This window comes from Miniopterus schreibersii, assembly GCF_964146895.1.
Source record: "Miniopterus schreibersii genome assembly, chromosome: 10".
NCBI lineage: Eukaryota > Metazoa > Chordata > Mammalia > Chiroptera > Miniopteridae > Miniopterus > Miniopterus schreibersii.
In genome coordinates, this window is record NC_138110.1 from 29,635,418 (window position 1) to 29,649,545 (window position 14,128).

The 14,128-nt window shown below is 35.1% G+C and overlaps 1 protein-coding gene across 3 annotated transcripts in view; it reads right to left on the bottom strand.

Moving 5' to 3' along the window:
- KIAA1328 overlaps positions 1 to 14,128 on the bottom strand; it is a 203,750-nt gene that overhangs the window by 68,204 nt on the left and 121,418 nt on the right. For 2 of the 3 annotated variants that reach the window (XM_081149097.1, XM_081149096.1), the window contains 2 exons: positions 8,626 to 9,299; positions 3,951 to 4,058 (listed from right to left, as the gene is read on the bottom strand). In XM_081149097.1, coding sequence (XP_081005223.1) covers positions 3,951 to 4,058; positions 8,626 to 9,299 — 782 coding nt within the window. The remainder of the gene's footprint in view (positions 1 to 3,950; positions 4,059 to 8,625; positions 9,300 to 14,128) is intronic. The other variant, XM_081149095.1, reaches the window with a different exon arrangement.

Consider the following 14,128-nt stretch of genomic DNA (forward strand, 5'->3'; position numbering starts at 1 on the left):
ATTTATAATTATAAATTATATAGAAATATACTTATGTAAAAATAACCACTTCATTTGGGAAATTTATCCTAATAAAACAGAAGTAGCAGAACACAAGAATAAGTACAGTCATGTTTGTTATAGCATTGTGTAGTGGTAAAGAACTTGAAATAACTTGAATGTCCAACAATGGATAAGTTAATGGTGTACATAGAAACTACGGACTGTTATGCCTTTATAATAATCAAGTTAGTATTTGAATTAGTTTTCTATTGCTGCTATAACAAATTATCACAAATTTAGTGGCTTAAACAACACACATTTAGTACTCTACAGTTTTGTATATATCAGAAGTCTGACACAGGTCTCACTGGGCTAACACTGAGGCGTAGGCAGGGCTATCTTCCTTTCTGAAGGCTCTGGATGAGGATGTTTCCCTGCTCATTTGGGTTGTTGGCAGAATTCAGTTCCTTGCAATTGGAAAACTGAGGTCCCCAGTTCCTTGCTGGCTGCCAGCTGATGACTGTTCTGAGCTTCTAGAGGCTACCTGTAGTCCTTGGCGCGTGAGCTCCTGTTTCCATCTTCAGTGCCAGCAACGGCAAGCTGTCATTCGAATGCTTGGACTCTTACATCCTCCTTCCATTTCATCTCTCTGACCCAGCAGAGAAAGGTTCTCCATTGTCTAGGACTCCTGTGATTAGAGTGGGACGGCCCAGACAATCCAGGATAATCTCCTGTCTCAAGGTCTATTCCCTTGATCATATCTGCACAGTCCCTTTACCGCGTAAGGTAACATACCGAGAGGTTCTGGGGATTAGGGCACAGATATCTTTGGGGGCAATTATTCCACTTACCATAGTTCTACATCTAAAAATCTGAGAGATGAACATGAATTACTGTTAAGTGGGGGGGAAATGAACAAGTAATGTGTTCAGTTTGATCTCAAATATTGACAGATGTTGTATATATAATGGAAGCATAAAGAAAGGTATAGAAGGATACACATCAGGATGCTAACACTAATTGAACCAAGACTGTCAGAATAGGGATTAGAATGGGGAATGAAAGATGACAGATCATTTCTTGATGTGTTTTTGGATGTTTACTTTTTATAATAAAGTGTTTTCTTTTGAAATTTAGCAAAGTTTGATGAAAAATAAAATGGAATATGAAACAAAATGTATATATAAAACCCATTTCATATTCATAATGAAATAAGATCTAGAAGTTATATACTAAGATTATCTTTAACAATGCAATTATGGGTATGTGTTATTTTCTTCTTTTGGCTAATTGGCATTTTATATTTTTTCTAGCAAGCAAGTAAATATATAAAGGTATAGCTAAATTTGAGTAGCGTTAATAAGAAAAAAATATTTTAAATTAAAAACAAATATAAAAGTTCTTTCACATCAACTATAGAAGACATATAATGCCCCTACATAAAAAATGTAGATACAGTCAGGAAACAAAAATTCTACATAGAAAAACAAAGGGTTAATTAATACACAAAGAAAAAGATTCATCCTAATTGAGTATTGAATAACTGCAAATTACAAAAGCATTCTATTTTCTTCACCTATTAAACTGACAAATATTGTTTACAAAAATCAACACTAAAGAGCCAATTTGCATGGCTGATTGAAAACAAATCCGTATTCCCTTCTGAAATCTCTAAAAATTATAGGAAAAGTATAAAAAGACATAAAATTATGTGATGGCAAAAAAAACAATGAAGAGGAAAGGACAACAAACAAGACATGTCACAAAATTTTAGAAGCCTAAAAAGCAGATGTATGAGTTCAAACTCAATTAGCTAAGTAGAAAAATCAAAGCTGAAATATTTGCTGATGAGGGCAGAGGAGGGGGTTAAGCTGAAACATGTCAGAGAACTCCTGAGAATCTCAATAAAAAACATAACCTTGGGTAAGGATTAAAAAAAGAAACAATAATCCACTGATTACTCAGTATAATTAATTTAAAAAGGTCCAATGAACAATGCAGAGAAAGACAAGATTTTAATAGTGTACATGAAGAACAGGTCACATAAAAAAGATAAGGATTCAAATTACACAGAACTACGTTTTCTTTTAATCCTCACTCAAGGACACATTCTTACCGATTTTAGAGAGAGAGGAAGGGAGAGGGGGAGAGATAAAAAAGAGAGAGAGTGTGAAAGAGAAACATTGATCGGCTGCCTCCTGCACACACCCAGGCTGAGAATTGAACCCATGACCCCCCAGTGCACGGGATGATGCTCCAGCCAACTGAGCCACACCAGCCAGGGCTTCACAAAACTGCTTAATGGCAACAAAAACTAGAAGGTAAATGAAACGTAACCCTCAGTCTCTCCTGACGAAAAATAAATAACAACCAAGAATTCTATATCCAGCTAAACTATATATTAAATGTGAAGACAGAAGGAAGACACTTTTCAGAGGGATGAGTTCTCAAAATTATTGTCTCTGTACTCTTTCTCAGTAAGCTATTGAAGGATATGCTTCGGGAAGATAAGTATAAACTAAAAAGAAGACAACATGTGATTCAATGAAAAGAGAATGTAACCCAGAAAAGAAGTAAAGAAACTTTCCAGGATGATGGACAAGAAAAATTTTAGGATGAGACAGAGAAAAAGTAAAAGATTCAAATTCTATATCACAGCCCTGCCAGTTCTGGCTGATCCCTGAACTACATATGAACAGGGCAGGCTGAAGCATCCCAGGTAAAGTTAAAATAGCTCAGTAATATTTTTCATTGCCACTTATTCAAGGAAAGTAGTTTGAAATTAGAGTTCAGCCAAGTTAGCTGGCTGCTAGCACAATTAACATTGTTCAAAATTATAACTGAATTCTAGAGTCATTGGAAACAATCTGAAATAACTAAACAAAAAAAACGACCAATACTCAAGAGAAAAGTTGATCAATGGAGACAAACCCCAAAGATGACCCGAGTGTTAGAATTAGCAGACAAGCACTTTAAAAAATACATTTGTAATGAATAAAATAGGAAATTTCAGCAGAGAAATAGAAATTACAACAAGGATCCAAACGAAAATTCTAAACTTGAAAAACGCAATGTCTGGAATTTTTAGAAATCACTCTAAATAACATGAGAGTTGATAAACTTGATCAATCAGTATAAATTATTCACTATAAAAAAAATAAAGAAAAAAAAATTTTTTTAATTAGCAGAGAGCCAGGGGCCTACAGTACACTATCTAAAGGTCCAGTATATAAGTAAATGTAGTCTTAAAGGAGAAGAGAAAAAGCAAAAAATATATATTTGAAAAAATAATGGCCAAAAGCTCTTCAAATTTCATGAAAAAATAATTACCGAACATAGCTTTGGAGTGTAAATTGATTTAACTTTTCCGGAAAACAACTTGTTAATGTGAATCAAAAATCTTAAAAGGATTCATATATACTTTGAGCCAGCAGTCCACTCATTGGAATCTATTCCAAGGAAATAGGTAGATATAAAGTAAATAATTTACTTACAGAAAAAGTCTTCAAAGCATAATTTATAATAACAAAACCATGTGTTATCCAACAACAAGCTTATAGATAAATACTGAATAATAGATGTCATACAATAAATATATGTTGAGTAAATTAATTAGTATGTTTTCATAAAAATCTAATGACATCAGAAAATATGATATAGTGAAAAAAGCAAAAAGTAGAATTCTGTATAAGCATAATCCCTATTACTCAATATAGAATATATAATTATAAAAGAAAGACTGAAAGGGAAAAGGGCTCAGAAGATCGTTTCTGAATGGTAAGAATATGAGTTATTTTTATTTTCTTCTTTACACTTTTTTATGTATTTCAAAAATTTATAATGAGAATGTATTTATTCACATGATCAGAAAACTAGATTCATCAATATGGAGCTATAACTATATACCAAACATATCCTTAATATCTGTATCCTACATATTCTTGCCTTGACCCACTGCTCAAGTTTACCTTGGTCCAGAGTCACTCCCATTCATATCCAGGTTGAGCTCTCGGGGCTTGGTAAGCTCTTTATCAGCAACCAGTTCTTTCGACTTAAATATAGCTTGAGTTCTTAACCTGTAAAAATAAATTTAGAGAATGTCTTATCTTGTGTACCCTAAGAAACTGAATGGTGATCCTTGAAAGGCCCTTCTCTTCTAGCTATATTATCCAGCAATTATTTTCAAATTCAAAATCTATAAAAAATAAACGGTTTTTTCCTAAATACACATATATAAAAACAAAGCAGCTAGACCATAATTTAAATTTTATTTATAGAGAAGTGGGGAGAAGACTGAGTTAGTTAGAATATCATTTAAAAACTCAACATTATAGATGTTTTAGGAGCACTTTAAATCTCTTCTCTAGAAACTTAAAGGTTCTCCATATCCATTGCTAAGCAAGTGTGTTTTGGTTACCAGAGTCTAAAATGGAAATTCTAGTAACACTAATTAAAACTGACCCTGCTCAACATCCATAGGTGGTACTTCTCATACTGACAATTTAAAAAGCTGTGGCTACATCTCACATCTCACTAACCAACATTCTATTTGGGTCACAGGAAAATTTCCCCAAAAGAACTTGAAGAAATTCTATCCATCAATGCTAACTTAGCTCCACCCTCAATGTACTGAAGAGGGAAAACAGTCAAAGAACTTAGCATGAAGTTCTAATCAGGACTTAGGATGGCAATTATTCACTGGCACCAAATATGTGACCCTTACTACCCATTCTCTCAGTTATTTAGAAATGTTCTCTGGCTCATTTTTAGAAATAAAATCCGTAAAACTATATTCTTTAATTATGACATGAAACCATGAAGAGGGAAAAATATTGTTAAAATGATACTATCATTTCTATCATTGTCACAAGATATTCTACAATTGCAAATAACTATGCACAGTAATACACAAAGACAAATATGTAGATTATGCTATAGGAGTTTAATAACCAAACAGACCTAAAAGACATACACAGGCATTCAATCCAACAGCAACAGAATACATATTCTTCTCAAGTGTAAACAGAATATTTTCCAGAGAGTTCATGTTAGGTCACAAAATAATCCTTACACATTTAAGAAGACTGAAATCATACCGAGTATTCTTTCCAACCACAATGGTATGAAACCAGAAATCAGTAAAAGGAGGAAAACTGAAAAATTCATAAATAAGTAGAAATTAAACAACATACCCCTGAACAATCAATGAGTGAAAGAGTAAGTCAAAAGGAAAAGCAAAAATTAATTTGAAATGAATGAAAATAGAAATACAACATACTAAACTTATGGGATGTAGCAAAAGTAGTTCTAAAAGCTAAGTTTAAAGCAATAAATGCCTATAATAAAGGCCTAAATAAAGAGTTTCCCAGACCAAAAAAAAAAAAAAAAAGCTAAAGAAGTTTATCACTACCAAACCAGCATTACAAGAAATGTTAAAGGGATTGCTGTAATAAGAAGCAGAAATAGAGAGAGAGAGAAACATAGGCATAAAGAATTAAAATTGCAATAGATAAGTACCCTATCAATAATAACCTAAAGTGTAAATGGAGTAAATGCTCCAATAAAAAGACATAGGGTGGCTGAGTGGATAAGAAAACATGACCCAAATATATGCTGTCTGCAAGAGACCCACCTCAGAACAAAAGACTCACACAGGCTGAGAGTGAAGGGAAGGAGAAAAATTTTCCATGGGGGGAAAAAAAAAGCTGGGGTAGCAATACTCATATCTGACAAAATAGACTTCAGAATGAAGGCCATAACAAGAGACAACAAAGGTCAGTAGATAATACTAAAGGGATTGATCCAACAAGAGGGTACATCCCTGTAAACATATAGGCACCCAATATAGGAGCACCTACATATATAAAAAAACTTCTGGAGAAGAGAGATTGGCAGGAATACAGTCATACTCGGGGACTTTAACACCCCACTGACTTCACTGGATAGGTTTTCCAGACAAAAAGTCAACAAGGAACAGTGACCCTAAATGACACACTAGATCAGATGGATTTAATTGATATTTGCAGAACACTACACCCCAAAGCTGCAGAGTACACATTCTTCTCAAGTGCACATGGGACATTCTCAAAGATAAATCACACGTGGAAACAAAACAAGTCTCTACAAGTTTAAGAAGAGTGAAATCATATTAAGCATATTTTCAGACATTTATACCATGGAATACTATGCAGCTGTAAAAAAGAAGGATCTCTTACCTTTTGAGACAGCATGGTAGGACCTGGAGAGTATTACGCTAAGTGAAATTAGCCAGTTAGAGAAAGACAAGTATCACATGATCTCACTCATATGTGGAATCTAATTAACAAAATAAACAGAGAAACAAAATAGATCCAGAGACACAGAAGCATGGAACAGAGTGAGGAATCTCAGAGGGAAGGCAGAGGTGGGGTGAGTGGGGGAGATTAACTAAAAACTTATATGCATATATGAATAACCCATGGACACAGACAATGGTGTTGCGAAGGCCTGGAAGGGGGGCCGATGGGTGCAGGGTGAAGGGGATTAATAGGGGGGAAAAGGGGACAGCTGTAATACTTTCAACAATAAAGATAAATTAAAACTTTTTTTTAAAAAGATCTCAAAAAACGTAACTTTATACCTTAAACTAGAAAAAGAACAAACTACCCTCAAAGTTAGCAGAAAGAAAAAAATAACAATGATCAAAGCATATGAAATTAATGAAATAGAGACAAGAAAAACAATAGAAAAGATAAAAGAAACTAAGAGCTGTTTTTTTAAAACATAAAATTGACAAACCTTTAGCAAGACTAAAAAAAAAGAGAGAGAAAGCGCAAATAAATAAAATCAAAAATGAAAGAGGAGACATTACAACCACAGAAATACAAAGAATCACAAAAGATCTCTATGAATAATTGCACAGCCAATAACTGGATAACCTAGAAGAAACGAAAAAATCCTAGAAAAATAAACCTACCAAAACTGAATAATAAAGAAACAGAAAATCTGAACAGACCAATAATGACTAAAAAGATTAAATCAGTAACCAAAAACCTCCCAAGAAAGAAAAATCCTGCCCTAGCTGGGTGGTTCAGTTGGTTGGAGAATCGTTGCATGTACCAAAAAGGTTTCAAGTTTGATCCCTAGTAGGGGCACATACAGGAAGCAACTGATCAGTGTCTCTCTCTCTTTCTCTCTGTCTCCCTCCTTTTCTTTCTCTCTCTCTAAAAATCAATAAAAAAATATATCCTTGGGTGAGGATTAAAAAAAGAAAGAAAGAAAAGTCCAAGACTAGATGGTTTCACTAGTGACTTACCAATATTTAAAGAAGAAGTAATACCAATCATTTAAAATTCTTCCAACAAATTGAAGAGGAAGAAACACTCCCAAACTCATTTTATGAAGCTATCATTACCCTGATACCAAAGCCAGATACTAGAAGAAAAGGGTACTAGAAGAAAAGAAAAATATAGGCCAATATTCATAATGAATATAGATGCAAAAATTCTCAACAAAATACTCCAAACTGAATTCACCACATTAACAGAATGAAAGATAAAAATCATATCATTATCTCAATAGATGCAGAAAAGGCATTTGGCAAAATGCAACATTCTTTCATGAAAAACTCAAGAAACTGAGTATAGAAGGAATGTAACTCAATATAATAGCACCATATATGACAAGGCCACTGTTCACATCATATTCAATGGTGAAAGGCTGAAAGCTTTTCCTTTAAGATCAGGAACAAGACAAAGATGCCCCTTCTCTGCCACTTTAGTTCAACATAATACTGAAAGTACTAGCAAAAGCAATTAGGCAAGAATAAAAATAAAAGGGCCCAGCCGGGAGTGGCTCAGCGGTTAAGCATCGACCTAGGATCCAGGAGATCGGTGTTCAATTCCCGGTCAGGGCACATGCCTGGGCTGTGGGCTGCAGCCAATCAATGACTCTCATCATTGATGGTTCCATCTCTCTCTCTCCATCTCCTTTCCTCTCTCTGAAATCAATAAAGATATATTAAAAAAATAAAATAAAAGGTATCCCTGTTAGAAAGGAAAAAGTTAAATTGTCTGTTTGCAGATGGCACAATCTTATATATAGAAACCCTGAAGATTCCATCAAAAAACTCTTAGAATTGTTAAAGAAAGAATAGTTTAAATGTGGGTAAGTTTAAAAGAATTGATTATCAAACAGGAAAGGGTTGAAATTAGAAGGCTTCCATCATTTGTTGTATTTTATATTATGGTGGATAGGCATAAATATGGAATGATGACAGCTAATCATACTTCTTTACAATTGGATTCCACACCCCAAAATCTTAAGCTTTTACTTAACACCTAATGTTCTTTACAAAGACATCAAACAGCAGATTTTGTGTAATGATAATATCATTTAAAAAGATTGCCTTCGGAATCTGGTAAAAATTATACTGCACTGCTCAGAAGTAAATATTCTAAGCTAACATTTTGGAAGACAAGATCATCTTTCAACTCTTCCAAAGATAACAGAGGAATTTACTCAGTAGTCATAGTTTGTAAGCATTCTGAGAAAGTCAAGATCCTGAGGATCCTCTGTCCCTGATTATTTGTTATAGTGGCACAGAGGTCATTTTATCCTGTGTTCTCCAAGCTACAGACAGCTGAAAGAACAAGAAGGACTCACCAATCGTAGTCTAGGCGAGACTGATGAAGCTGCTGCTGTTTTAGGAGAAGCTTTGTCTCCTGCTGGGCCAGCAGATGCTGAAGGCGCTCCTTTTCAATTTCCAGCTCCATTTTTTGAAGCATAAGTTGCTGTCTTCGATCTTCTGAAAGCTGCTTTTTGAAGTCAGTTTCACTGGGCTGCAGTATCCCTTGGCCATGCATCAGAGATGCCCAGGAACGCCCACAATAATGGCATGATTCCAGGAATGTCTTGGAATATTGAGGGGCCATGTCTATAGGATGGCCAATGTGAACATGATCTGCATTTTCAGAAAGTCTATGACCACAACACAGTCTAGACGGAGTAGGCTTAAGGTGCTGGCATTCCTTCATCTTCAATGCCTCTGAAGGAATTTTCTCTGTAGGGACTGCATCTGCTAGTTTTTCCCCTGGGGACCCATAATCACATGTTCTGGTCTCTGACAGCACCTTGTCTGGTTCCTCTTTGGGATAATGAAGGGCTGATGGTTTCAAAGAATTATTCCTGAACTCCACAATGGATTCGGAAGCTGAATTCTGGTTTGCAGACTTAGGCCTTTGCTTGCTTTGATAGTAGGTTTGTGATTTGGCTACACTCAAGTAGGAACCATCCAGCTCCATAGACGAAGACTGGAGAGTGCTCTTCCTATTGAATACCTAAAAGGAATCACAAGATAACTTGTCAAATAGAAACACAATGAAATGAGTTCTTTCTTTTGGCTTTTGAGAAATCAGTGATATATTTTCATCAAAACAAAACTGTTTTGTCTTCTTAAATAATAAATGCTAGTATTTATACAGCTAAAGAGACACGTACCACAAAACTAAACCCATTTTCAAACAATTGAGATTTCAGTAAATCAGTAAGGATGAGAAAAAGAAAGTGTTGCTGCTTAAGCAAGATTTCAGGAGTTGCAAATGATGAGGGTTACATAAAATCAACTTTGAAAAGAGGCAAAAAAACACAACCCATTAAGTGTTAATATCTTAAAATGTTTAATTTTGAATACTAAGCCAGGAAATCCATTTAGCCACTTTAAATACTCTTTGAAATACCCTTTGATTGGCCATTACACAGCATGAGATTTGATGTAAAACCTTTCACCTTATACTGAATAGAATGTAAGTTACCACTAGAAATTTGATTAGTTTTTATAAATATTTTTACAGCACACAGATAAAACCAACACTTTCAACAAAATATGATTCTAATCAAAAGTGGTTATTTAAATACAAAACATATTTAATTTCAGCTATAAACATAAGTGGTTTTTCAATTAAGCTGTTTAAGTGATTACAGTCTGATAAAACTCGGGCAGAAAGGAAGCAGTTGCAAATTACCTTTTGACAGGCCAATAGAGTGAGCTTTCCTAGCATTGTAGTTCCCAGCTTGTTCTATCAGGGAGAACAAACCTTAGTGTAGATCAGTGATTCTCAAAGTTTAACATCTATCAGAATCATCTGGAAGGCTTGTTAAATTGCTGGGTTTCATCCCCAGAGTTTCCAATTCAGGAAGTCTAGAGCAGAGTTGAAGAATCTGTACTTGTAACAAGTCGCTGATGCTGCTACTTTGGCAGCATACTTTGAGAACTACTGGTCTGTATCATGGGATATCTGGTTTTGTATCCCTCTTTGATTTGACTGCTTTGATTTGACTGGGTTCTCTCAGGTAATCCTGAATAATGTCCTCATCTCAAAATCTTAAACTATCTTATTTATTTATCTTTATTGTTGAAAGTTTTACAGGTGTCCCCTCTTTTCCCGCTGCAGTGATCCCCTCCATCCTCCACCAGTCCCTCCTCCAGGCCTTCACCCCACTACTGTCTGTGTCCATGGGTTATGCATATATGCATATAAGTTCTTTGGTTGATCTCTTCCTGCCCCACCCCTTCCCTCTGAGAATCCTCAGTCTGTTGCATGCTTTTATGTCTCAGTCTCTATTTTGTCAGTTTGTTTTGTTCATTAGATTCCACATATAAGTGAGATCATGTGATACTTGTCTTTCTCTGACTGGCTTATTTCACTTAGCATAATACTCTATAGGTCCCTCCATGTTGTCTTGAAGGGTAAGAAATCCTTTTTTACAGCTGCATAGTATTCCAATGTGTAAATGTACCACAGCTTTTTTATCCACTCATCTACTGATGGGCACTTGGGCTGTCTCCAGATCTTAGCTATTGTAAATAGTGCTGCTATACTTAATCACATCTGTAAAGTCACTTTTCATACAACGTACTTTATACCATATAAAATGACATTCACAGGTTCCAGGAATTAGAACATGGACATATTTCGGGTGGGGCATTATTCAGCCTACCACAACTTCTTTTTAAATAACTAATTTATATACAGTTAAGATGCTTATCTATTCTACAGACAGAGAGAAAGAATAATTGAGATTCCTAGCAGAAGGGGGAAAAATCTCACCAATTTGTTAGCAATAGATGAAAATGATGAATTGACTGGTAAAAAATGTAAACTAACAGAGAAATACAGCAATATTGTTTCCTATCCTAGGATTAAAGATGGCTATTACAATGATTAAGATTTTTAGTTTCTAAAGCAATTCTAAAGGAGTTCTATTTAAATGAGAATGAGCCTCATCTGGGAAGAAGACTTGGTTCTCTTCAAGAAGACATGAAATCCTGTGCGCTGAGCAGATGCCACTGAGCAGGTTACAGCTACAGAAAAGGAACTAGACCTAAGGCAAAATTTATGATAAACCACCTCATAAAAAAATTAACCTTACTTTACACCTAAAAAGAAGTTCCAGTCCACATTAATTTTTCTTCTGTGAACTTCGGAAGCACTTATTATCAACACAAATATTTAACATTTATCGCCTGCTACTTTGTATGGTAAACTATCTTTTCATAGAATTATCATATTTTAAAAATGAAAGATAAATTTTTTTGTTGGTCCAGAAAGTTAAATCAACTATTTTACATTACCATATATTTTCTAACACATGTATTATTAACATAATAGACAGCATGTATGTATTATTTTATATTCTGACTTTTGTTCCTTAACATTATTTACATAGATGCATTTTTAGGAATAACAAAGTTGACACTTATTTTAATGGTACTTACTTAAATTATTCACAAATGTCAGGTATTTGGAATATTCTATAATTTTTTTTGCAGTTAATTTGTGTTTCTGAGAGGTAGTACAACTTAATGATTTTAACGCATGCTTTACTCAAAGAGAACACTGCTTTGCCAATTGGCTGGTGGGTGACTACATGCCAGTAGGCAGAATCCTAAGGTGGTTCCCAAGGTTCCCATCCTCTTGGTGTACCCACCCTGCGCTATCTCCTCCCCTTGCGTGTGGGTAGGACTTGTGAATATAATGAGACATCAATCATGTGACTATGTTACACTGTATGGCAAAAGGGACATCCCAGATGTAACTGAGGCTCCTTAATCAGCTGACTTTGAATTAATAAAAAGAAAGATTATCTTGTGTGGGCCAAACCTAACCAGGTAAGCCCTTTTAAAGAGGGTCAGGTGCCCTCCCCAAGGTCAGAGATTCTCCTGCCGGCCTTGAAGAAATAAGCTTCCATGTTGTGGAGGGCCCCTGGAGAAGGTCATATGGCAATGACCTCTGGAGCAGAAGGCAGTTTCCAGACAACAGCCAGCAAGGAATCGAGAATCTATCATACAGATGCAAGAAACTAAATTCTGCCAACAACCATGTGAGCTTGGAAGAGGACCTAGAGCTCCAGCTGGCACCTCGACCACAACCTTCTAAGTCACTCAGCAGAGGACCCATCTAAGCTGTGCTAGACTTATGACCCACAGAAACTGAGAGATAATAAACATGCATTGTCTTAAACTGCCAAGTTGTAGTTCATTACACAGAAATAAAAAATTAAGACAGCATATTACTCAATTTGCCTGACCCCCAGTTTCCTCATCAGTAAAACAGGGATTACAAATAGCATCTACCTCAAAACTGAATGCGGTGGTGTGATGGACAGTTATCAAGGGTGCCAGTTTATAAGGGTACTAATTCATCAACCCCCCCAAACCTTTATATTTACCCAAATCTCTTTCAAGGAAACATTATGGGGCATGTGTATGGGGGTGGGTGAGGGTGGGTCATGTTCAGTAATAACATATTACTTCTAAACTGTCTTATAAAAAGAATGAATTGAGTAATCTATTTTTACTTTGCTACCATGAGGTCTGCAAGTTGGGCGAGAGTTGGGCTGCTTGAGAAAAGAGAGAGGTTCTTCATAGGAACGATATAAGTCTTACACTAACATCTTGCACTGCCCTTTTAAGGTGTTGTGATTCATATAAAGTGCTTTGGATAGTGCCTAATATAAATTTACTATTAAAAAATGTTTTCTATTATTATTATTACTACTATTACTGTGACTGACTTCTCTTTCTCAACAATTTTTTAAGGCAAGGGCTATATTTAGCCCTCTGTATGTACAGCACTGGGGTTTGTACATAGTACATTCTCAATAACTATGGGCTGACTGTCAGCTTAGTAGAAAAATTCAAGTTGGGTTATGGGTTGCAGTAACTAAAGAAAAGAAAATTAGAATCCATGATTAGGCTGAATCATGTGCTACTAAGGAAGAGGAAGGGAGGAGAAATAGAAAACTGCTTGTTAGAATCTAAATATAAGAAATTAAGTTATTTTATTAATAGAGTTAAGGCAAATATTGCTTTGTCTTTAAACAGATGTTTTTCTTTCTAGAGCTGCTCCATGCTTTCTATGTGATATTTACAAATATAACTTCTTTTAACTAAGGCTAAACTAACAACAAATACCAAACTGTCGTCTCTGGCACATGGTTTTGATATGAATTTTTCAGAAACACTAATTTAGAAACCAGTAGATTTTTTAAAAACTAGAGGCATAACTTACATATAATAAAACACACAGATCTTAAGTGTACAACTTAATGAATTCTTATATTTGCATACCCGTGTAATTACAGAACATTTCCATGATCCAGGGAAGTTCCCTTGCATCCTTTCTAATCAATACCACCTCTGCATACTTGTAGGAGTAACCTGGCTTCTATGACCATTAGTTTTGCCTATGTTGAACTTTACATAAATGGAATCTAAAGTATGATACTCTTTTGTGACTGGCTTCTTAAGCTCAACCTAATTTTTGAGCTTCTGTGTTGTTGTGTGTATCAATAGTTCATTCTTTTTTATTGATGCATAGTATTTCATTGCATGAGTATAGCAAAATTTGTTTATCCATCCTGGAGTTCAGGTTTACTTGTTCATTTTTAAAGTACAAATGGAATAATCTGATATACATTCTTTAGTGTGTGACTTCCTACACCCAACATCATATTTGTGAAGTTCATACATGGTGCTGCATGTGACTATCACTTATTCATTTTCACAGCTATGTAGCAGGGGTTAGCAAACGTTTTCCGTAAAGGGCCAGAGAAGAAACATTTTAGACTTTTCAGTCCACATGATCTCTGTCACAACACTCACTTC